At 42.7% G+C, this 26455-nt stretch overlaps 1 protein-coding gene across 2 annotated transcripts in view; it reads left to right on the top strand.

Annotated features, from left to right (window-relative positions):
• Nucleotides 1-26455, top strand: part of DGCR2 (DiGeorge syndrome critical region gene 2) — an 89722-nt gene that overhangs the window by 42862 nt on the left and 20405 nt on the right. For both annotated transcript variants that reach the window (XM_075832224.1, XM_075832216.1), the window contains 6 exons: nt 2001-2123; nt 16718-16843; nt 17021-17240; nt 17775-17851; nt 18014-18184; nt 22352-22555. In XM_075832224.1, coding sequence (XP_075688339.1) covers nt 2001-2123; nt 16718-16843; nt 17021-17240; nt 17775-17851; nt 18014-18184; nt 22352-22555 — 921 coding nt within the window. The remainder of the gene's footprint in view (nt 1-2000; nt 2124-16717; nt 16844-17020; nt 17241-17774; nt 17852-18013; nt 18185-22351; nt 22556-26455) is intronic.

Genomic DNA, 26455 nt, shown 5'->3' with positions numbered 1-26455 from the left:
TTTTTTTTTTTTTTTTTTTCAACCTGCTGGGGCTAATGCTAAAAGATTGTAGGACCTTGGCCGGTTGGGGGCTTTAACAGCTCTGTTTTCTCAAAGATGTGTGTATTAGAAGGGGTGAGGCTTAAGGCCCTTTTACACCAGCTTACACCTTTTACACTCGTTCCCGATAATTGTCGTGTGTAAACAAGGCAGTGATCAGCAGATGAACGAGCAAACGCTCCTTCATCTACTGATTGTATCGTTTTAAATGCCTAAACTATTACCGTTCGCACATCTCCCTGTGTAAACTGGGAGACGTGCTGCCCACACGATGATAATGTCTGGGAAAGAGCGATCGTAGTAACGAGTTCTCGTCCCCATACATAGCTCCTTGTGAACAGAGCAAACGAGCGGTCACGTCAGGCCGTGTAATATTACCCTTAGTTTAGTTTGGTGTGAATCTCAATCAGTGCAGTACTCGAACGTCCCTGCTGCCTCTCATACAAAGAAAAGCAGGCTAAAGCTATGTCGTTTTTCTTTAAGGTGTAAGTTAATATTGGTGTACAGTTGTATAGATAACTGTTAAGACCATCACGACGTGTGTTTATACTGTGTTTGTGACTTTGTGCAGACATTAAAGTATACTTACTGGTGCCATTCTATTAGTTTCAACAAGATAATCTTTCAGAGGTCTGTATTCATTCTTGCCACACAGAACGTGTAGATATGGGCATCTAAAAAGGTGTCTCCCCATCCAGGCTGAATTTTTCTGTGACAGATTTTTCTACCATTATAGTCTATGGAAGCTGCCCCACTATTCAGACCAAAGATTACTTTTTTGAGCAAATTTCTCAGGGAGAACCCTTTTGGAAAAACTACAAATTGTACTTGCATGCGCTGTGTATCATCTGACTGAGGTCTAAGAATGAGGGGAGCAATGCTGTGGACTAGGAATGCGAGCAGTTAATGCTGGAAACTAGGGATGAGAGGGGAGTCATGCTGGAGACTAAAGAGCCTCACACATGAGCGTGCTCGGTCCGTGTTATACGGTCCGTATGTCGGCCGCGTTTCCCGGACCGAACACACTGCAGGGAGCCGGGCTCCTAGCATCCTAGTTATCTATGACGCTAGGTGTCACTTCCTCGCTGCGGGACAACTGTCCCGTACTGAAAACATGATTACATTACAGGACAGTTGTCCTGCAGCGAGGCAGTGACACCTAGAGTCATAGATAACTAGGATGCTAGGAGCCCGGCTCCCTGCAGTGTGTTCGGTCTGGGAAATGCGTCCGACATACAAACCGTATATCACGGACCGAACATGCTCGTGTGTGTGTAGCTCCTAAGAGGGGAACAATGCTGGGGATCAAAAACTTGCTTTCTGTTCTACCAGAGCACTTGTGATAAAAGACGTGATTTTGGGCGCTTTTATCATTGTATTGTGTTAATCTGTGTGCTGTACGTGTTTTCTGACACCATTAGACGTTTAACTTGAATACTGTGTACTTTTTTTCTTTGAGCAGACCACCCAAAAATGCATAGAAAAATGAGGGTGGATCACTCGTATATGTCTCAATCTTAAACCGAATTGCAGCATTCTCAAAGCCAAGGAATGTTTGCATTAGAGTGCTATACTAACTCATACTAATTTACAACATGTAAAGCCTAATGTACGACAAAACAGATCAAGTACTTTGGGTACTCCTGGCTATTTGTCATAGAGAAGCAAGTTATAAATAAATATTAATCTGAGATGAGCAATTAGCTCTTACTGACCTATTTTCACTATCGTTTGAGCTGTCAGAAAAATGAGTGTTTGGCCAATATCTTATATGTGTGTGTCCAACAGTTATGTCTGTATTGTCAAAGCTCTTCCTGACATTTCTTTATGATGCTGTTTTTTTTTTTTAAATGTACCAAATTTAGTAAACCTTAGGGATTTATTGTATAAACCTTTAGTATTGATAGTGTGCTTGAAGATATATATATATATATATATAATTTTTTTCTTTTCTTTTCTAGAACTGCGCTGTACACATTTGCAGTTTGCATGCCACAGTGGTGCCATTCAGTGTATACCCTTGCAGTGGCAGTGTGATGGTTGGCCAACCTGCGAGGATGAGAGTGATGAGGTTAACTGTCCGGGTAAGTGTACAGACATGTCCTATGTGGAAATTCTATGGTTTCAGTGGTTTTGTTTCCATAATATCTTAAAGGGCTTTTTCCAGTTGAAAGAAATTGATGGCCTACAATAAATAAACAGTGGTCGTCTGACTTTCGGCAACTGCGGAAATCTGCTGTTTTGTAGGGGCTGCGGTGCTCATGTGTGCGCTACTTCTGTTAATGCTCGTACTGAATTGCCGACATACTTGAATGGGAGAAAGCTGTAATACTGTGAACTGCCGATACACGTGTGTCGGCGATTCACAGCATGGGACAGAAAGAATGAAGGGAAAGCTAGCACCGTAGCCCCGTCAAAACAGATGATTGGCAGGGGTGCCGAGTGTCCGATGCCCACTGAACAGATATTGGTGGCCAATCCTACAGATAGGCCATCAATTTCTTAGGCTTTAAAGGGATTTTCAAGTTCTATGTATGAAAAAAAACAGGAAACGCACAGGAAAGTGAAGGTGTTGTCCCCATAGTAACCAAACTAATCCGAGTGTTTTTCTTTGTGCTGGTTACTATGTGTCGGCATGAGCCAGTAGTCCACTACCTTTTGCACAAATTTATAATAAATAAGACCTCTTTTCTTTGAGCAGGTGACATTATGCTGATTGTGTAATATGTTTTGTGTATATAAATTACTTTTTACTAATCATTCACTCCTTCACTAGAATATAGGAACTAAAGCTTAGATCTTGGTTTTATATTAACCTCTTAACGCCGAAGGACAGATATATCCGTCCTCTACATCTTCTAGTTCGCGCAGGAGGACGGATATATCCGTCCTGTGATGGCGCGGGTACTGACACTGTACCCACGCGATCAGCGGCAGGAGCACGACTGTTATACACAGCCTGGCTCCTGCCGCAACTGCCGGAATCGAAGCGTGCTCCGATTCCGGCAGTTTAACCCATTAAATGCCGCGGTCAATAGCGACAGCGACATCTAATGTGTTTGACAGAGGGAGCTCCCTCTATCACCCCATCAGCGCCCCCACAAAGAAATCGCGGGTCGCCGTCGGGTTTCCATGGCAGCGGGGGCCTAACAAAGACCCCCAGGTCTGCCTTCAGCATCTGCCTGTTAGGCGATGCCAGTTTTACACTGACGGGCAATAATGCTTTGGTATACTAAGTATACCAAAGCATTATATATGCGATCAGCAGATCGCACAGTGAAGTCCCCTGGTGGGACTAAAAAAAATAAATGTAAAGCACTTAAAGAGGCTCTGTCACCAGATTTTCAAACCCCTATCTCGTATTGCAGCAGATCAATGTAGATAACAGTAAAGTTTTTTTTTTTTTTTTTTTAAAACGAGCATTTTTGGCCAAGTTATGACCATTTCTATGTTTATGCAAATGAGCCTTTCTTAAGTACAACTGGGCGTGTTTAAAGTTATGTCCAACTGGGCGTGTATTGTGCGCGTACATCTGGGCGTTTTTACTTGTTTTACTAGCTGGGCGTTGTGAATAGACGTGTATGATGCTGACGAATCAGCATCATCCACTTCTCTTCGTTACCACCCAGCTTCTGGCAGTTCAGACGCACAGCGTGTCCTCGCTCATTCGACGCGATGAAGTTCCTGTGGGAGGAAGTGAGTGACGTCACAGCGTGATCTCTCGAGAACACGCTGTGTGTCTGTGCACTGCCAGAAGCTGGGCGTTGTGAAGAGAAGTGGATGATGCTGATTCGTCAGCATCATACACTTCCATTCACAACGCCCAGCTAGTAAAGCAAGTAAACGCACCCAGATGTACACACATAATACACGCCCAGTTGTAGATAACTTTAAACACGCCCACTTGTACTTAAGAAAGGCTCATTTCATAAATATAAAAATGGTCATAACTTGGCCAAAAATGCTCGTTTTTGAAAAAATAAAAACGTTACTGTAATCAACATTGCAGCGCCTATCTGCTGCAATAGCAGATAGGGGTTGCAAAATCTGGTGACAGAGCCTCTTTAAATAAAGTTTGTGAAAAAAATAAAAATAAATTTACAGTCAAAATAAAATAACACATACACATATATGGTATCCCCGCGATCGTAACGACTTGAACAATAAAATGAACACATTAATTAAACCGCCGGATGAACGGCGTCCAAAAAAACGGCAAAATTCTCTCCTCCCATTCCCCCCATAAAAAATAAAATAAAAGTTAATCTATAAGTCCTATTTACCCCAAAATAGGACTAATGAAAACTACACCTTGGCCCGCAATAATCAAGCCCACATACGGCCACATCGACGGAAAAATAAAAAAATTACGTCTCTTGGAATGCGGCGATGCAAAAACAAGTAGTTTTTTTTATTAAAAGGGTTTTTATTGTGCAGATATAGGAAAACATATAAAACCTTTACATATTTGGTATCCCCGTAATCGTGCCGACCCATAGAATAAAGTTAACATGTTATTTACGCTGCATAGTAAACGGCGTAAATTTATAACATGAAAATCAATGCTGGAATAGCTGCTTATTTTCAATTCTCTCCTAAAAAAAAAAGTTAATAAAAGTTAATCGATATATTATAAGCATCTAAAAATGGTACAATTACAAAATACAACTCGTCCCGCAAAAAACAAGCCCTTATGCGGCTATGTCGACGGAATAAAAAAAGTCACGACTCATGGAATGCGACCATGAAAAACCAAAAAATAATCCTTGGTCATTAATGTGCAAAATGGCCCGGTCATTAAGGGGTTAAAGCCAACAATCTAAGATTTCAAATGATACCAGGTCAAAGCTGTAAGGGTAGTGTTATGAGTGCAGCACTAATTTGAAGTCCGGGAGCAGAACGAAAAATGTTACTACTTTGTTCTGTCTCTAAAAAGGGTGGGGGGGGGGGGTGGACCACAAGTGACATCAAGAAGATAGATCACAGCCTGTTACTGTCTCTGGTACAGCCTCCATTGACCGCAGAGGGGTAATACAGGAACTATTCTTCATGTTATCACCCCTCTCACCAATGAGAGCACAGATCCTCTGTCACATTTAGGGGGGGGGGGGGGTGAGTAGATGAGCAGTTACACATCTAATCAGACCATTTGTGTACTCTGTGAGCCAAATATCTTCTGGCATCTGTATTGCAGAGATTTTTGGTCTCTTCAGTTCTGGTGATTAAATGAAGATCTGTACGTGTAGATATAAGTGACATATATGAATTCAGCACATCCTGGACTTTTATCTTTAGGAGATGTTCTGCTTCTCAGGCTCTGCTTGGGTCAGACTTCTAGGCAAAAACATGACTTGTTATTCATTTTACGATACGCTTTGATGCAAAATTACATGGAGGTGTCGATGAGTGTAAAGTGCTAGATGGGCTAGGCCCTGTGTGATGCCCAAAACACAAACCGTAGGATCCGTACTTCATATGCCCTGTACAAACATTCTGTAATTTATTTCCGGTATCAAAATATTTTAGGGCAACACCAATCTATAATTCAAATCTGCCCTCTTATCTTTGCATCTTATACAAGATGCTGAGTCCATCAGGACTTTTTTTTATTTAGAAACGGTGTAAAAAAAACCTCAGAGAAACACCCCATATTGACCTTAAGGCTGGGTTCACACGAGCACATTAACGTCCGTAATGGACGGACGTATTTCGGCCGGAAGTCCCGGACCGAACTCAGTGCAGGGAGTCTGGCTCCTAGCATCATAGTTATGTACGACGCTAGGAGTCCCTGCCTTTCCGTGGAACTACTGTCCCGTACTGAAAACATGATTACAGTACGGGACAGTTGTCCCGCAGAGAGGCAGGGACTCCTAGCATCGTACATAACTATGATGCTAGGAGCCCGGCTCCCTGCACTGTTAGGTCCGGGACTTGCGGCCGAAATACGTTTTGTCCTTTACAGACGTAACATGCTCGTGTGAACCCAGCCTTACACCTTTTGACAAGTGACCTCCTGTATTTGACCGAGATCTAACTCCCGTTTAGTCCTGCAATATAACTACTCCTGCATTCACTATACACAGTAAACCCTCATATGTTCTACAGATAAAGCTTTTTATCTGCCAGAATTTTTCTAAAATGGCTTATACTCCTTAAAGATAAGACCTTAGATGTGATCGCTATTAAGTACATCCTGTCTCTGACATGCAGGACTCGCTCTCAGCTGAGCCATCAGTTTAGCTGAACTGACAAAATCGGTTGAGACGGAAAGATACAGATTCTATGTACACAGGATACATAAAGTGTGTGTGTGTGTGTGTGTGTGTGTGTGTGTGTGTGTGTGTCGTTTTCTACAGGGGACACTTACTGTTTTTTTTAAGTGGGGGTTAATGGGCTTCCCCGTCATGTAGGACTTGCCGTCACAGCCCTGGAAGAATGGGAGGAGGAGCTCAGCTAGACATGCCTCTAGCTGTCTCTCCTCTGTACGAGGCATTATGGGAGTTGTAGGAAGTCAAGACTTGCGTAGGGACGAAAGTTTTACGCTGCAGTAGCAGCCACAACCGGTCCAGAGGGAAGGAGAAAGTAACAGATAATGATGGCGTCAGAACGGTGAGATGAAATTTCTATTGCTAGTGATACAAACAAAAGACTGTAACATAGTACAGTACTTAGGGAAAGCAGCCTTAGCAAAAAAAAATAAAATAAAAATAATACTCGGGAGTGTTTAATTACGATGGATTTTGGAAGTGTATAGTAAACGGACATATCCGCTTCTGCACAAGAGACTAGTCCAGCTATATGGCAAGTGACAAAATAGTGTTGAAATTGTTTCTGGGTGTGGGTTTTTTTTTTGTTTTTTTGTGTATTGTTTTTGTGACACCAGCAATATTCTAGCGGTGTCATCTCATTGTGAGCAGCTGTCATGTGATCTCAGTCTGACCGCCAAAATAGACCATGCTCTCGTGTAGGTAGGTCAGTTTCTCCTGTATAGATGACTTAAAGAGGCCCTGTCACCAGATTATAAATGCCCTATCTCCTACATAATCTGATCGGCGCTGTAATGTAATCTGGTGACAGAGCCTCTTTAACTACATGATTACATCATCACCAATCAAATCCCTCTTAGCAGCTCTGAGACCCCTCCCCACTGAGTTCCACTTTCCTTGTTTCTGTTTGTCATACATATAGTGCTGCTGAAAAAAATAATTCTGCCCTATCTTAGGGAGTAGGAGTGCAGTGATATAATATGAGTCCGTACAATGATTAGCTGCACCATTGTCTACTACCCTGACTACAGTCTATATGATCTGTGTGCGAAGTCTTCAGTGTATTTCTATGAGATGCCGCTTCACACTGCTCGCCCCGGTGTCCTGCTTGTAAGAACTGACAGAGAAAAATCTATTACTAGCAGGGGAGACAGGCTGAACTGCATCGCATAGGATACATTGAGACTGCAGACAGCAGTCCTATGTCACTGATCTATCACTTGCTGCACTTAGGACACAAAGCAAGTGCAGTGTGACGAGACTCTGCCCCCTCTGCATAGCCGGAGGCATGGTGGAAAATGTAGGATGCATTAGGCCCTGTTCACACATTTTTTTTTTTTGGTTTTTTTTGCAGGCAGAAAAATCTGCCTCAAAATTCCTTCAGGAATTTTGAGGCAGATTTTGACCTGCCTGCAATTTCTTGCCGAGATTTTCGCATTGTTTTGTCGGCCGCGGCCATTGTGCGCCACGGGTGAAAAATGCTTTCTCTGCCTCCCATTGATTACAATGGGAGGTCAGAGGTGGAACCACGTCGAGAAAGAGCATGCCACGATTTTTATACCGTGAGCGGCTAGAAATTGCAGCGGAAAAAATGCCTCTGCCTCCCATTGGAAGCCGTGGGATGCGGTTCAGACATTTTTTGCCTCTGATTCCGATCCGTCAAAATCGGCGCAAAAAAACTGTGTAAATTGGGCCTTAGGGGAACCACATCAGAGGTGAAGAAGGAACCATAAAACGGGTATGCACGAGGCATACATATAAGCCTCTACATTATTCTTTAATATTAGCATGTGCTGTACTATATAGGCAAAACAAAAGTGTTGGAGTCCTTCTGTACTTGGTGAAAATGTGACTGTAGAGCAGTATTTGTTAAACAGGAAACAAATTCCTGAATCATTTTCTAGTAGTAGCGATATTTCACTTCTCCTAAATTTGGGCATATGGCTTGTCTGATACTGATATTGCATCCGGCACAAGTGGCATTTAAATCACTCAGCACAACACATTCTTGTGGGCTAAATCCAGACCCACACCTGCCTTCCTGGCGCATCTTGCAGCTGTGTCTGCCAACCATATGGACCTGTATGTCCGAAAAGGTCAGTAACCTTGTTTTGCACAGCTTTTTAGGTTAAAGAGAAATGTAAAGTGTTATTTTAACCCCTTAAGGACGCAGCCTAGTTTTGGCGTTAAGGCTCAGAGCCCATTTTTCAAATCTGACATATTTCACTTTATGTGGTAATAACGTCGGAATGCTTAAACCTACATAAGCGATTCTGAGATTGTTTTCTTGTGACACATTGGGCTTCATGTTCGTGGTAAAATTTGGTCGATATATTCAGTGTTTATTGGTAAAAAATTGCAAAATGTAGAGAAAATTTTGAAAAAATCGCATTTTTCAGAATTTAAATGCATCTGCTTGTAAAACAGACGTTTATACCACCCAAAATAGTTACTAGTTCACATTTCCCATATGTCTACTTTAGATTGGCATCGTTTTTTGAACATTCTTTTATTTTTCTTGGACGTTACAAGGCTTAGAACATAAACAGCAATTTCTCATATTTTTAAGAAAATTTCAAAAGCCTTTTTTTTAAGGTACCTCTTCAGTTCTGAAGTGGCTTTGAGGGGCCTATGTATTAGAAACCCTGATAAAACACCCCATTTTAAAAACTAGACCCCTCAAAGTATTCAAAACAGCATTTAGAAAGTTTTTTAACCCTTCAGGCATTTCACAGGAATTAAAGCAAAGTGGAGGTGAAATTTGCAAATTTCATTTTTCTTGCTGAATTTCAATTTTATTCATTTTTTTTCTGTAACAAAGAAGGTTTTACCAGAGAAACACTACTAAATATGTATTGCCCAGATTCTGCAGTTTTTAGAAATGTCCCACATGTGTCTCTAGTGCGCTCGTGGAATACAACACAAGCCCTAGAAGCAAAGAAGCACCTAGTGCATTTTGAGTCCTCTTTTTTTATTAGAATATATTTTAGGCAGAATGCCAGGTTTGAAGAGGTGTTGAGGTGCCAAAACAGTAGGAATCCCCCAATAGTGACCCCATTTTGGAAACTACACCCCTCAAGGAATTCATTTATGGTTGCTGTTACCATTTTGACCACACAGTTTTTTTACAGCACGTATTTGAATTGGGCTGTGAAATGAAAAAAATGTCATTTTTTCCAATAAAATGTCATTTGTGATCAAAATTTCTTATTTTCACAGGGAACAAAATACCCCATTTTGTTGCCCAATTTGTCCTTAGTGTGGCAATACCCCATTTGTGGTGATAAACTGCCGTTTGGGCTCATGGGAGGGCTCAGAAGGAAAGGAGCGCTATGTGTTTGTTGGAGTCCAGATTTTGCTGGATTGGTTTTCGGGTGCCATGTCACATTTGCAGAGCCCCAGAGGTATCAAAGCAATAGAAACCCACCAGAAGTGACCCCATTTTGGAAACTACACCCCTCAAGGAATTCATTTATGGATAATGTGACCATTTAGACCAGGGGTCTCAAACTCGGCCGGGTAAGTGGGCCGCATATAGAAAAAATGGGAAGTTGACGGGCCACATTACTTTCAAATTTGATACAATACAAAATTATTGTTAATCAATTATTTATTTGAACTACTATAACACTATATTACTAGAATAATAATACTACATTACTATAATAATAGCGCTAGGTTTAAAATTTGAGATATTTCTCCACGTGCTTATTTCAACAATCCAGCTTTCCAGTTTAAGTGTCTCTAAATGCAGTCCGGCGGCTCAGTTAGCACACATGTCAAGATTGGGCAGCCCCTTTTTAGTGCCCTCTGGGGATGCTGCCGCAGTGCCCTCTGGGGATGCTGCCGCAGTGCCCTCTGGGGATGCTGCCGCAGTGCCCTCTGGGGATGCTGCCGCAGTGCCCTCTGCGGATGCTGCCGCAGTGCCCTCTGCGGATGCTGCCGCAGTGCCCTCTGCGGATGCTGCCGCAGTGCCCTCTGCGGCTGCTGCCGCAGTGCCCTCTGCGGCTGCTGCCGCAGTGCCCTCTGCGGCTGCTGCCGCAACACACCCCTAGATAAGGCCACAGTGCCCTCTGTAGATAATGCAACACACCCCTAGATAATGCCAATGTCCTCTTCAGATACTGTCACACACCCACTTGTAGATAACGCCACAGTGCCCTCTGTAGAGGCTGCCACAGTGCCCTCTGTATAGGCTGCCCCAGTGATGTCAGGGGCTTGCCCAGAGCTGGAGTCCCAGGCAGAGCGCTAGTAAGCTCTTCCTGGGACTCAAGCTGTGCTCCTGACATCACTGGGACTCCTGCTCTGGGGAAGCCCCTGACATCATTGTCGATGTATGGACAGCGATGTCAGAGGCTTCCCCAGAGTCCCGGAGCAGAGCCGATAATAGCGCTCTGCCCGGGACTCCGCTCTGGGGAAGACCCTGACACACTGTCCATATATGGGCAGCGATGTCAGGGAATTCCACAGAGTCCCGGAGCAGAGCCGACACCAGCGCTCTGCTCGGGACTCCGGCTCTGCGGAAGCCCCAGACATCGCTGTTCATATGTGGACAGCGATGTCAGGGAATTCCACAGAGTCCAGGAGCAGAGCCGACACCAGCGCTCTGCTCCGCTCTGGGCAAGACCCTGACACACTGTCCATATATGGGCAGCGATGTCAGGGAATTCCACAGAGTCTCGGAGCAGAGCCGACACCAGCGCTCTGCTCGGGACTCCGGCTCTGGGGAAGCCCCAGACATCGCTGTTCATATGTGGACAGCGATGTCAGGGAATTCCAGAGTCTCGGAGCAGAGCCGATACTAGCGGCTGTGTCCCGCGGGCCGCAGATGACAGCCCCAGGGGCCGCATGCGGCCCGCGGGCCGCGTGCTTGAGACCCCTGATTTAGACCCAATAGTTTCTTCACAGAACTTATTTGAATTGGGCTGGGAATGAAAAAAAAATATATTTTTTCCAATAATATGTCATTTTAGCTCAAAAATTCTTATTTTCACAAGAAATAAAATACTCCATTTTGTTGCCCAATTTGTCCTGAGTGCGGCAATACCCCATTTGTGGTGATAAACTGCTGTTTGGGCCCATGGGAGGGCTCAAAAGCAAAGGAGCGCTATTTGTTCTTTGGAGTCCAGATTTTGCTGGATTGGTTTTCGGGTGCCATGTTACATTTGCAGAGCCCCAGAGGTATCAAAGCAATAGAAACCCACCAGAAGTGACCCCATTTTGGAAACTACACCCCTCAAGGAATTCATTTATGGGTGTTGTGACCATTTTGACCCCATAGTTTTTTCACAGAACTTATTTGAATTGGGCTGGGAATGAAAACAAAATTATTTTTGCAAATAATATGTCGTTTTGGCTGAAAATTTCTTATTTTCACAAGAAACAAAATACCCCATTCTGTTGCGCAATTTGTTCTGAGTGCAGCAATACCCCATTTGTGGTGATAAACTGCCGTTTGGGCCCATGGGAGGGCTCAGAAGGAAAGTACCACCATTTGGCCTACTGGGGATTTTCTACTGTGAAGTCATGTATGCAGAAGCACCTGAGGTACCAGTACAGTTGAAACCCGCAAGAAGTGACCCCGTTTTAAAAACGACACCCTTAAGGCATTCATCTAGAGGTGTAGTGAGCATTTTGACCGGAGACCTACACCCCATAAACTGTAATGTGGGTTCTCCTGGTTATGGCAATACCCTACATGTGACTGTTATCAGCTGCCTGGGCACACAGCAGGGCTCAGAGGGGAAAGACGAGGGGGGATAAGCTGTGCGGGGGGCGTCAGGGTAAGTAAAATTGGGGTAAATTATAAACCAAGGGATGTATGATAAATTTTAAAACACTCTTTCATACAGAGCACTGGTTATTCGGGACACGTGTCACATTTATATATTGTGTCATCCCTTATAGCAGACTTTGCACCTCTTTTGACTTTTTCCCTTCTTGCCAGTTTGGGGAACTTCTCCTGGAAAGTGTTGCCGCCCTGGTACGATGCGTGTGGCCCCGCTTCCAGAAATACTGGATGCCCCCCCTTCTTGGTCCCTAAAGATTAGGTTCTTGATAATCACCTCTTGAAATTCCAGGAAAGTTCCCGTCTGGCCTGCACATCGACGTAGCACGTACGCATTGTACAAAGCCATCTGTATGATGTGCCCAGCCAGCTTCTTATACCACACCGCATGGCGCTGTAGGGCTTCAGGATTTGATCTGACAAGTCCACCCCTCCTATGTACCTATTGTAGTCCAGGAAGCAGTCTGTTTTGGGGGTGGCCTTTCCTTCATATATCCTAAATTTGTAGGTATACCCTGATGCACTCTCGCAGCTTATATATCTTCACGCCATACCTTGCCCTCTTACCCGGCAGGTACTCGCGGAATTGAACCCTCCCTTTAAAATGTACCAGGGACTCATCAATAGAAATACACGTCTCGGGGGTGAATGCTTGGGAAAACCGGGCACTGAAACGGTCTAATAGGGGTCTCCGTTTATACAAACGGTCAAAACTGGGGTCATCTCGGGGTGGGCACGGCTCATTATCAGTATAATGTAAGAAGCAAAGTATTGCCTCATTTATTTATTTTTTTAGGTTCCAGTTCAGTTCTGAAGTTGCTTTGAGGGGCCCATATATTAGAAACCCCTATCAAACACCCCATTTTAGAAACTAGACCCCTCAAAGTATTCACAACAGCATTTAGAAAGTTTATGAACCCTTAAGGTTCACAGGAATTTTGAGCAAAGTAGAGGTGAAATGTAAATTTTTTTTTTTTTGGTCAGAAAATCCTTTTTATACCATTTTTTTTTTTTTTTTTTTATAACACAAAAGGTTTTACCAGAGAAACGCAACTTAATACGTATTACCCAGATTCTGCAGTTTTGAGAAATATCCCACATGTGGCCCTAGTGCGGTAATGGACTGAAGCACCGGCCTCCGAAGCAAAGGAGAACCTAGTGGATTTTGAGCCCTCCTTTTTATTAGGCACCATGTCCGGTTTTAAGAGGTCTTGTGGTGCCAAAACTGTGGAAACCCCCCAAAAGTGACCCCATTTTGGAAACTAGACCCCTTGAGGAATTCATTGTAGTTTTCTTGGGGTGCATGCGGCTTTTTGATCAGTTTTTATTCTATTTTTAAGTGGCGCGGTGACTAAAAAACAGCAATTCTACTATTTGTTTTTTATTCTATTTTTTTTTACAGCGTTCACCGTGCGCTATACATGACACATTCACTTTATTCTGCGGGGCGATACGATCACGGCGATACCAGATGTTTATAGTTTTTTTTTTATGTCTTCTGGGGTTTGCACAATAAAATACGTTTTGTAAACAATCATTCACTTTTTGTGTTACCTTATTCTAAGAGCCATAACGTTTTTTTTTTTCAATCAATAAAGCCGTGCCCGGACTTATTTTTTGCGTAACGAACTGCAGTTTCCATCAGTACCATTTCTCGGTACATGCGACTTTTTGATCTCGTTTTATTCCATTTTTTTGGGATGTGAAGTGACCAAACAATTGTGATTCTGGTACGGTTTATTATTATTTTCTTTTACGGCGTTCACCGCGCGTTATAAATAACAAAATAATTTTGTAGTTCAGGCCGTTACGGACGCGGCGATACCAATTATGTATAGTTTATTTGTTTGTTTATATGTTTTTATTAATAATAAAGGACTGATCAGGGAAAAGGGGGGATTATTACTTTTAAATCTTTTATTTTCTTATTTTTACACCTTTTTTTTTTTTTTTTTTTTTTTTTTTTTACTTTTTTACTCTGTCCCACTAGGGGACTTGAGGGCAGGAGGCCCTGATCGCAATTCTAATACACTGCACTACATGAGTAGTGCAGTGTATTAGAGCTGTCAGCTACTCACTGACAGCAAGCATAGTGGGTCCTGACTTTGTCAGGACCCACTAGGCTTCCGTCTATGGCATAGCCGGACGCCATTGTTTGGTGTCCGGTTGCCATAGTCACCATCGCCGGCAGCTATCGTGTAGCAGGCCGGCGATGGCAGCTTAACCCCTAAAAAGCCGCGTTCTCTATTGAACGCGGCTTTTAAGGGGTTAATCAGCGGGGACACAGCGATCGGTGCCCGCTGTAGGAGCTGTGACAACTGCTGTACGAGACAGCAGCTGTCACAGCTCCTGTATGTGTCGGGAGGACGGCCGAAATGGCCGTTACTCCCGAGACGTACTATTAGGTCATGGAGCGCGAAAGCTATGGTTACCATGACCTAATAGTACGTCCAGGAACGGGAAGGGGTTAAATAACTTTGTGAAGTAACATTCATCCAAAGTAAGTATAATTTCCCCTTCTACAACTCTATTCGTAACCTATCTGCTGTTATAAACTCTAGTACATGGCTATGTGATAGTCCAGTGGATCTTAAAGGGGTTGTCCACTACTACAGCAATTATGGCTATTACGGTTTCAAGAAAAAAAAGATTATTGTATAATGAGACACTTTACAGTTATCAATTCCTCACTGTTTTCAAGATCTTAGCTTGCTGTAGTTCAACAGGAACCTTCATTATTCCAGGAATTTTACATGTTAAAGCGGTTTTGTTGTCATATTATGCCACGGTGTTTTAGGGTAGCATATTACAGGGCACAATAAAATATTCTGCTGGTTGGCTATTAGCAGCAATCAAAGAATATAGCGGACTCCACCATCATTGATTGCCATGTGTACAGGCAGATACACAGCAAGCTCGTTAGTCGCTGGAGAGCGGGGCAAGAGGGGGTGGGGTGGTCTCATGAATACAGCGAACTCCCAACTATGATTCCGCTGTTTTCTTTGATAGCTGCTATTCGCCAAACAGCACAATTTTTTGTGTGCTGTTCAGGCTTTAATAGTAGAGGATCTGTCCCCATACTATGCTGCCCTTAAACAGAGCCGCTTTAACTATTAACCCATTCTGTACAATAAGTTGCACTTAGGGCTTGTCCACACACAACAGAATTTCTGCAGCAATTCCGTTGAAAGTCAAAGGCTTTCCGCTGCGGCAATAAACGCACCATTTCCTGCGTTTTTTGCGGCAGTAAATGGTGCATAAATTGCTGCGTTTTTTCCAATGTTAGGAGGTGGAGACATCTCCTCTGAAAAACGCAGCAATTCTGCACCCTTTTGTAGCAGGAATTGACCTGCTGTGGTCCGAAAAATACGCACCACAGGTAAATTTCGGCTCGGAAATTTTACGCAGCGTGTGGATGAGATTTGTTCAATCTCATCCACTATGCTGCTACTGTATTCTGCTGCGTTTTTTCTGGCCGGAAAACGCTCCAATTCCGGAGCGTGTGGACGAGCCCTTAGACTCCATACACACCTGGGTTCTTTTTTTCATCAGTTTTTTAAATTCATTTTTGACAAAATATTGTAGCATTGTATGCTATTCTATACAGTGGGGGAAAAATCATTATGGTACAGGCCGGATAATAACAGTTAAAGAGGCTCTGTCACCAGATTATAAGTGCCCTATATCCTACATAATCTGATCGGCGCTGGAATGTAGATAACAACAGTTGTTTTTATTTAGAAAAACTATCATTTTTTAGCAAGTTATGAGCAATTTTAGATTTATGCTAATTCGTTTCTTAATGCCCCGCTGGGCGTTTTTTAACTTTTGACCAAGTGGGCGTTGTAAAGAGAAGTGTATGACGCTGACCAATCAGCGTCATACGCTTCTCTCCATTCATGTCCATGTGAGATCACGCTGTGCTGTGATTAAGTCCCACACAAACTTTACCGAAGTGTGAATAGACATTGCGTCCTGGCTGTAGGCAATGTCTATTCACTCGAGACACTTCAGTAAAGTTAATGTGGGTGTATGACAGCACAGCATGATCTCGCGAGATGACGCTGTGCTGAGTACAAATGGAGAGAAGTGTATGACGCTGATTGGTCAGCGTCATACACTTCTCTTTACAAAGCCCACTTGGTCAAAAGTCAAAAACCGCCCAGTTGGGCATTAAGAAACTAATTGGCATAAATCTAAAATTGCTCATAACGTGCTCAAAAATGATAGTTTTTCAAAGTAAAAATCACTGTTATCTACATTACAGCGCCGATCAGATTATGATAGAGCATTTATAATCTGGTGACAGAGCCTCTTTAAGTCAAATGGATCATAACTGAACTCTCATGTTCCGAATCCTGCAAAAACGGAAGCAAAAATTTTGCAACCGAATGTGCATGATGCAGATTTGAAAATCTGCAGCATGACTTGAAATCCACGCAGATATTTCCACTGTGTTAATGGGGTTTTCATATATCCCATCCACATATATTGTACTAAAAATCCATGACAAACCCCCCACATCTGAATGTGGCCTTAGACCTATTAAATTAGTTTTTAATATGCTGTTTTTAAAAAAATAAAAAAATAAATAAATAAATTATTTCTTCTACTTTTGTTTAAGGACTGGGAGGAGACCAAAGAGGATTTCATGGGAAGGAGAGTGTGGAGACACGACATGGTCGTGTCAGGAATGGGGAAGGGCCTAGATTCCAGACGGTTAACTTAGCCCAACCTGTGCGCTTCAGTAGTAAGTTTGATTGTGTCTTACCATCTGATATAATGAATTGGAGCTCTGCTGTTTCCGTCTGTATCCATGAAGTAGTCTTATGACATATCCAAATATTATAGAAAAGAAACCGTAGAGCAAATGATATGTGTTAAAGTTTTTCACATTGTGTGGTTATGTACTCCGTCCTCTTTTTAGGTTTCCTAGGGAAATGCCCATCAGGGTGGCATCATTATGATGGGACTGCAAGCTGCTATAAGGTGTACTCCTCGGGTGAGAACTACTGGGATGCTGTTCAGACCTGTCAGAAGGTGAATGGCTCTCTTGCTACATTTACCACAGACTCTGAGCTAAAGTTCATCTTGGCTCAAGAATGGGAAATGGAAGAAAGGCCCTATTTAAGAAAGGACCAGCGAAGGTGAGGCAAAGCCTATTTATATATACACTTTTCTGGTTATTCTGGCAATCAGGATTGTTTTTTTTTTTTTTATTGTAATGTGCTACTTTTGAAGCTACATGGATCTCTGAAATAGTTCCTTGTATGAAATTGCATGAAATACTGTTTTGCTGCTGTGTCTTGAACGTGGTGTTAAGGTCTCTAAGAGCTTCTGCACTAGAATTAAAACCCTTGACATTCCTATCCCTCCTTGTAGTCAAAAAATAAAAGAAAGACATCTAGACCGATCTCTCAGGCAGCTAGACCACTGAAAGGATTATCAGAATTGAGCTCCTCCGCCAAACCTTTGTCTCTCACAGAGATTCTTTTATCAAAATATTGTTTCTTTATTAACGTAACTTAATGACTTTTCACAGGTTGTATGAAAACACACACACACACACACACACACACACACACACACACACACACACACACACACACACACACACACACACACACACACACACACACACACTTCCATACAGTAATATATTATTTTATTTATTTCCATAGACTGTGGGTAGGTTACCAGTTTGTGATAACAAACCGGAATCATTCCGTGGAAGGACACTGGGAAGTGGCTTACAAAGGTAAGGTTGATGGAGTTGTGTAACTGTGCCACTCCTAGGCGCAGCTTCTGTTTCATAACAATGTATTCTCTATAGACAACCATAGTTATTCGTCATAAATAGCATTGCCTCTAATAGTTAATCCTATTGTTTCTGTAAGGCTGTCTCAATTTTCTCTTTTAGGCTCCTCTGAAGTATTTTTACCTCCTGTGCCCATCTTTGGAATGTATGAAAATGAGAACATCCTTTGTGCCCAACTGCAGTATTTCTATCTGCCCTCTCTCCGGCATCATGGACTCCATAGCTGGTATGCTGAAAACTGCTACGAAAAGTCCTCCTTCCTTTGCAAACGCAGTAAGTAGGTTTTCCTGTTTGGTAAACTAGTACATTTGAAGTCAAGACCCTCTTTTGCATATAGCAATTTTACTACATAAATGATTAGGGCTGGACCATTACCAAAATTGTCACAATTGTAAGAAGTAATTTCACATTTTTATTGCTTTTATAAATATTTTATTTTAGTAGTAATATAGTACAATAGCAATAACCTAGTGACGTAGTCTGTAAGGTTGAAAAAGACTAATGATAAAAGCTATTTTGCCATTCTTAACAATAATCATCACCGCTATGGCACATTGTTTCCAACTGACGGAATCCTGCTCCATTAGTTATTTTAGCTTTTCCTTTTTTCTACTGCATTCTACTCGTGTCTTTTATTTTTAATTACGGTGGTCCCCCTATTCTGAACCATTTTCCACGCTGCTGCCACAGAATGCTGTGGTCATGTTACTATGACTACTGAATGTGACATTCTTATAGACAACATGGAAGCATCCCTGCATTGTTAAAACTTGGCCTGAAGGACTTGTACGTTAGTGTACATTTTGTTTATAACGCATCTAACGTGAAAATAGTTGTGTAAACAGGCAAATTATTTTATAAAGGCAAGGTCGATTAAAATAATGATCGTAAAAGATCAATACTAAAGCCTTAACCCCTAGCTGCACCACTCAGTAACTATACGTCGTCGCGGGAGGTCGGCGACCGTGTGCACCGGGAACCAGGAGGTCTGCTGTCTCCGACAGCTGACACTCCACTCTTGCCGGCCAGCGGTCCTTTGCCGCTAATTTGGGCAAATAATCCCTTAAATGCGGCGATCGGTTGCAATCGCCGCATTTTAGGGGTTTCTAGCACATCGGCAGACCCCGCTCTGAAATCGCAGGGCTTGCCGATGGTCAGCATGCAATTGGAGGCCTCTGTGTCTGCCATGGACTGAAGCCTATCAGGACCAACCTCCGGCTGGTCCTGATAGGCTTCTTGTCTGAGTGACCGGAAGTCACTGTGTCGTTTCCGATGCATACTGTCGGTTGCGATGGCCGCAATTTAGGGGGTTTGTAGCACATTGACAGCCCCCAATGCAATTGTGGGGGTTGCCATGGCAACCGGAGGCCAGACAATGATCTACAGGTCTGCCATGTATGGAAGCCTATGAGGACCAGCCTCTGGCTGATCCTCATAGGCTTACGGTCAGTGACTGTGATGTCACACTGACAGTTGATATACATTACACTACAAGGTAGTGTGATATATTATAGCAGCGATCAGAGCTGCAGGTAAAAAACAAAAATTGTAAGAAGTAAAAAAAAAGTTAAGAATGTTTTATTAACCCCTTAGTGACCACTAATACGTGTTTTAACGTGATTCACTACTGGGCTTTAGGCTAGGCTGACGCCTTTTTCACGTCAGCCTAGTCTAAGTCCTGCACGGGTCTCCCGTGCAGGCAGGAGCCGGGGCTCTGCTGTCTGATGACAGCTGAGCTCCTGCTCCAACGCCCGCGATCGAAGTTTACTTCGATCGCGGCCGTTTAACCCGTTAAATGCCGCCGTCAATAGCGACCGCGGCATTTAACTTTGTTTACAGAGGGAGTGCGCTCCCTCCGTCACCCATCGGCGGCCCTCGAATGAAATCGCGGGTCTCCGATGGGGTGTCATGGCAGCCGGGGGACTGATAAAAGCCCCCAGGTCTGCCCTGGACATATGCCTGTTAGGACGCGCCGGAGGCACGTCCTAACAGATTGCCTGTCAGATTTACACTGACAGGCAATAATGCTCTGGTATACGAAGTATACCAGAGCATTATAGCAGCGATCGGAATATCGCACAGTAAAGTCCCCTAGTGGGACTAATAGAATCAGTCATCAAAGTGAAATAAAGATTATTAATAAAAAGTACAGTAAAAAAATAAATCCATTTTTTTCCATAAAAAGTGGTTTTATTTAGTAAAAGTGTAAAAAATAAAAAAAAGTACACATATGTGGTATCGCCGCGACCGTAATGACTCCATTAATAAAGTTAATATGTAATTTAAACCGCAAAGTGAACACCGTAAAAAAAAAACGCCAAAAACTATGGCGAAATTGCAATTTTTTTCCATTGCCCCCCAAAAAAGTCATAATAAAAATGAATCAATAAGTCCCATGTACCCCAAAACAGTACCATTCAAAACTACGTCTTGTCCCGCAGAAAACAAGCCCAAAAAAATCACTACATTCATGGAAAAATAAAAAAATTACGGCTCTTGGAAAGCGACGATGCAAAAACAAATAATTTTAGTTCAAAAGTGTTTTTATTGTGCAAAAGTCGTAAAACATAAAAAAACCTCCACATATGTGGTATCGCCGTAATCGTACCGACCCATAGAATAAAGGTCACATGTTAATTACGTCGCACAGTGCACGGCGTCAATTTAAAAACGCATAGAACAATGGCGGAATTTCAGTTTTTTTTTATAATCCCCCCCAAAAAGGTTAATAAAAGTTAATATAAAAATTATATGTACCCAAAAATGGTGCCATTTAAAAAGCACAACTAATCCCGCAAAAAACAAGTCCTCATACAGCTATGTAGACGAAAAAATAAAAACGTTATAGCTCTTTGAATGCGACTATAGAAAAACAAATAAAATAGCTTGGTCATTAAGGGGTTAAAGTGTAAAAAATGTTTTTTGTTTTTTTTTCCCCTATAAGTCTTTTATTATAGGAAGAAATTGAAAACGTAAAAAAAAAAAAAAAGTGCACATATTTGGTCTTACCGCGTTCGTAACGACCCAAACTATAAAACTGTTATTTTTCCCGCACGGTGAACACAGCAAAAAATTAATAAACGAAAAACGATACCTGCATCGCTATTTTTTGGACACCACCCCTCCAAGATATGGAATTAAAAAGTGATCAAAGAGTTCCCAACCTCATTGCTTTATGCTGCAAATTTGGGGTGGATACACTCTCCCCTAGTGTCCTCACACAATTCCCCCCCCCTTCCTTATTCTGGCTAGTGCCAGGAGAAGGAGGGGGTTGAATCTTCAAACCTCTTACACTGTGTGCTTCCATTTTGAGCGACTGCACAGTGTAGGAGGATTAGATACAGTGGAAATCAGACAGTATAACATGAACATAATACACACATCACATACACAAATATAACTTACCTGCTCCTGCCTCCGCTCCTATTCCTTGCATCTTCGCTGCCTTGAACATATGGCCGGAAGCCGCGGCCGGAAGTAGTCATCTGACTGTCCGGCAGTAGCTTCCGGTCCACATGAAAATGGCACCGGATTTCGCTCTGCTAACGAGCTTCGTTTTGGTCTTTGTGGGAGCGGCGCAAGCTCCGTTTCCACACAAACGGCGTACGCTGCAGTGAATGGAACGGCTGATGTATGTGCTGTATTCCATCTCTGTATGTGTCGTCTCTCGACACATACAGAGATGAAAAAAAAAAAAATGGCAGCCCCATAGAGAAGTAAAAGTAAGAAAAAAAAATAAGTAGAACACAAATAAATAAAACTTATTTTAATAACATACTAAAGGCAATATTCAAAAAAAAATAAAAAAATTTGAGCATGGTACTGTAATAGGATGGCGTCGTTGTTACTACTCAGTTCATGAGACTTCTTCCCTCCTAGATATTCCACGATCAAATGTTAGTGGTATTATTGCAAAGTGGAAGCGTTTAGGAACCACGGCAAATTTAGCAATGAAGTGGAAGACCACGTAAAGTTAAAGAGTGGGGTCGCTGAATGCTGAGGCCCATAGTGCATAAAAATTGGCAAAGCTCTGCTGACTGATGGTAGAACCATCAAATGTAAAGTAATTAGGATCACTGTTATTTTACTGGTTTTGCAAAGCGTTTCCCGCTTGGCTTCTGATGAGTGGCAGATCTTTACCAGAAAGAGTCTAGGAGGCCGGCTATAAAAATAAAGTTGAACTGCCCCATCCTACACACACGCGCACACGCACACGCACACGCACACGCCCCCCCCCCCCTCTGGAGACTGACACACATTTAAAAAGATTATACGTAAAGTGGCCAACCCCTTTTAAGCATGTCACTCGCAAAGCACACTGATGCATAACGCAACACACACGGACCAGATTCATGCGCGTGAATCTGATACGCTCGTGTGAATGAGGCCTAACAATCTGTTTTTAATCTTCTCTTTTTTTCTTTTTTTTTTCCCCCTCAGGTCAGACATGTGTTGATATCAAAGACAACATTGTGGATGAGGGATACTATTTTACCCCAAAAGGTGATGACCCATGTCTTAGCTGCACCTGCCACAACGGTGAACCTGAAATGTGTGTGGCTGCTCTATGTGAGAAACCACAGGGATGCCAGCAATATCTCAAAGATCCTAAAGAATGCTGTAAATTCACTTGCCTAGACCCTGGTAAGAGTGGCCAAGACTGAGCACTAATGAAAGCTTTGGTAGCATTGCCTTTTGTGCTCTGCATTTTAATTATGGACCTGTTTTGGTTATTTAACTAGATGCGATACTAAAAAAATGGAAATAATCTCAAAACTGATTAGTAAAAAAAATACTTCTCATCTCGGACAGTTAGGGCATATTTACAGGTGGGACCCGCACCTATCTCTAGAACTGTGCCCCTGACCCCTGTCCTACCTTGTCCTGCTGTGGCTGCTCTCCGCTCACTTAGTTATGAGAAGGTCAGGAGTATGGAAACAGCTGAGCTTGCGTTGATTCTGCAACTCTCAGAGGTGAATGGGTGGTGTGAATACGGTTTCTGTAGCTCCCGGGTAACGAAAACACCATGGCTCAGAGAACTTGGCTGTTTTTGTACTCCAGACCACATAGTGGCAGGAGAAAAGCGACAGCAAGACAAGGTATGTCAGGTGGCCCCGTTCTAGAAATGTGTTAGTTCAAGACGTGGGACCAGCATCTGTTGGAGCTTTATGGCATATCCTGTGGATATGCCATAAATGTCTGAGATGAGAATACCCCTTTAATTAAACTGCACGTTGTGAAACCGCTTAGAAACCATGTTTGTTCTGGCTCTCCGTGGGAAAAAATAATGAGCCTTTGCTGTATAAGATCATTTTTAAGCTGTGTAGCGTTGTAAGAATTGCATTCATGATTAATTCAGGAAGTCTAATGGTCTGTGAAAACTTCTCTGTTCACAATACCACGTTCTTGCTTGGGCTGCTTATTCTATATATTAATGTTTAAGTTTTGCGCGTTAGATATCGCAAAACCTAGTCAATAAATGTATTGCTGTACATACATATGTTGTGACTGCAGAGGGCCCCTGTGCAAAGAATGTGCCTGGGCCCCCCATAACCTAACCACACCCGTGCGCATTAGAAAACTATACAAATCTATATTGCACATTTTATTACTAGTTTAGAACACAAGTAACAAACATAAATAATGCAAATAATTTCCATATGTAACAACTGGGTATAATCCAAAGCACTCGTGTAACTAACTTATAATGACTATCGTACTACGCTGCTACCGTAACTGCCATTGACTTCTATGGGAGTTACGGAAAAAGCGTAACTCAGCGAACTCCCGACCATCTAATCAGGAAGTGGCCGGGAAGCAGCATAAGCTGAGAAAGGCAGAACAGGGTTTAGGGATCTGTTCTACGGATAGGTGCAGGTCCCAGAGGTGGGACCTGAATCTATTGGTCATTTATGGCATATCCTGTCCCGAAGAGGCATTTTCTGCCGTTTTTTTTTTGGCGCTTTTTCCGACACGCTTTTCCGGGTCAAAATACGTGTCAAAAAAACTCAGTGTGACCAGGGCCTAACTATCCACTGAGCTCCACTCCAAACATTTTCTACAGACAGGGCAGCAACCACTACATCCTAGTTATTTTTATTTTTAGTCCGTACCATTCACGATGCTCGGCACACACACCACACCGTAAAAGCATCGGCTGGCTAAGAGGGTGGAGCAAGAAGAACTCTAACACTGTCTGAGCGGCTCAGCCAACCAGTATTAGGCTTAATTTCAGCAGCACCGCTATCCCGGATCATTTACTGGTCCGAAGATAACGATGCTGCTTGCTAGGCTCGGCGCGCTTTATCTGGTGGTCTTGGTTATCAAGTGAGCGTCACTATCTGATGTTGCACTGCATCGAACAGTGACGCTGGTTACTAGGTGATGAAGACCACCAGACAGAGCAAGCCTCACCAGGCCTCTCCCCTCCTAATACGTTTTCTAAGTAATAGATCGGTGCGGCAGACAGAGGGGGCTCCCTTCCCACCCTGTGCCCTTTCGGCAACTCACAGATTGTGCCCTCTTCCTTAAGATATGTTATTGATGGCATCAATAACACATGTGACGGAAGGGGGCCAGATCTGTGAGTTGCCGAAAGGGCACAGGGAGGGAAGGGAGCCCCCTCTGTCTGCCGCACGGCCGTGTCGATCTATGCGCACATTATTCATGGATGTAAACTGTCCCTCTGTCAAAGGACAAGATGACAGAACTGTGCCATCAACTGTTTCACAGTTGATTGGCACAGTAATACGGCAGGGGACCAATCACAGCTCCTTGACAACAAAACTGGCTGTAAAAATTGTTACAGCATCGGATCTCCTCGGTGTGAAAGTAAAGAGATCGGACATGTAAGGGTATGTTCGCACGGCTTATTTTTGGCAGTTTTTCGGGCCATAAACAGCCAAAAAATCGGAAGCAGAGCGCCTACAAACATCTGCCCATTGATTTCAATGGGAAATCCGGCGTTCTGTTCCGACGGAGCGTTTTTTTACGCGGCCGTTTTGAAAAACGCCCACGAAAAAGAAGTGCATGTCACTTTTTTCGAGCAGTTTTTTATTGACTTTATAGAAAAACAGCCCCAAAAAAGGCCGTAAAAAACGGCTGAAAATCAGGAGCTGATTTCCCTTGAAAACTGCTCCGCATTTTCAGATGTTTTTGAGTAAGCGTGTGCACATACTCTTAACAGTGTGCCCACTTACCCGCAAAATCATGTACAGTTACCTGATGGGCGCTAGTATGTGTGAGCCAGCGCCATCACCGCCGGGTGTCTGCTGTATATTACAGATGACATCCCGCTGTAACGGCCAGGACCGGAGCTAGCCTCCAATCCGGCTGATTAACCCCTTAGATGCAGCGATCAAAAGCGATCACTGTATCTAGGTGGTTAGATCGCACCCGATGGTTGCTATGGCAACCGGAGGCCTAACAATGGCTTCCTAGTACGAAAGCCTATTAGGCCACGGGAGGTGAAGCCTAATAGGTTTGCTGTCAGTGAATAGATGACAGCTCTAATACACTGTACTATGTAGGTAATGCAGTGTATTTGAATCGCAAGGGCTTCATGCCTTCAAGTCCCATAGTGGGACAAAAAAAAAAAGTTAATAAAAACAATAACCGCCATTTTTTTTTATAAGTCTTTTATTATAGGAAAAAATGGAAAACATAAAAAAAAAGTATACATTTTTGGTATCACCGCGTCCGTAATGGCCCAAACTATAAAAAAAATATCACGCTATTTTACCCGAACGGTGAACACTGAAAAAAAAATGAACAATTCCGGAATCTGTCTTTGGTCACTACCCCTCCCAAAACAGAATAAAAAAAGTGATGAAAATGTTGCATGTACCCCAAAATGATACCATTAAAAACTAAATCCCGTCCTGCAAAAAACAAGCCCTTCACGGCTTTTTTTGACGACAAAATATAAACGTTATGGCTCTCAGAATATGGCGACACAAAAAATGTATTATTCGAAACAAAAGTGATTTTATTGTGCAAACGCGGCAAAACATAAAAAAACTATATATATATATATATATATCTCAAAAAACATTGTCAGAGTTGCTGGTTTTAGGTAACCTTGCTTGCCAAAAAATGAAACAAAACGTTATAAAAAAAATCGCATGTGCCCAAAATGGTACCAATGAAAACTAAGGGGTGTAGTTTCCAAAATGGGGTTTCCACGGTTTTGGCACCACAAGACCTCCTCGAACTGGACATGGGGCCTAAAATATATATAAAAAAAAAAAAAAAAAGGAGGCCCAAAAATCCACTAGGTGCTCCTTTGCTTCTGAGGCCTGTGTTTCAGTCCATTATCACACTAGGGCCACATGTTGGATATTTCTAAAGACTGCAGAATCTGGGCAATAAGTATTGAGTTGCGTTTCTCTCGTAAATTTTTCTGTTACAGATTTTTTTTTATTACAAATGAATTTTGGCAAAAAAATAATAATTTATAAATGTCACCTCTACTTTTGCTTTAATTCCTGTGAAACGCCTAAAGGGTTAAGAATATTTCTAAATGCTGTTTTGAATACTATGAGG

This window comes from Rhinoderma darwinii, chromosome 1 (genome assembly GCF_050947455.1).
Source record: "Rhinoderma darwinii isolate aRhiDar2 chromosome 1, aRhiDar2.hap1, whole genome shotgun sequence".
Taxonomy (NCBI): domain Eukaryota; kingdom Metazoa; phylum Chordata; class Amphibia; order Anura; family Rhinodermatidae; genus Rhinoderma; species Rhinoderma darwinii.
The sequence above is the reverse complement of the archived record's forward strand: the minus strand, read 5'-3'. Positions and strand labels throughout refer to the sequence as shown.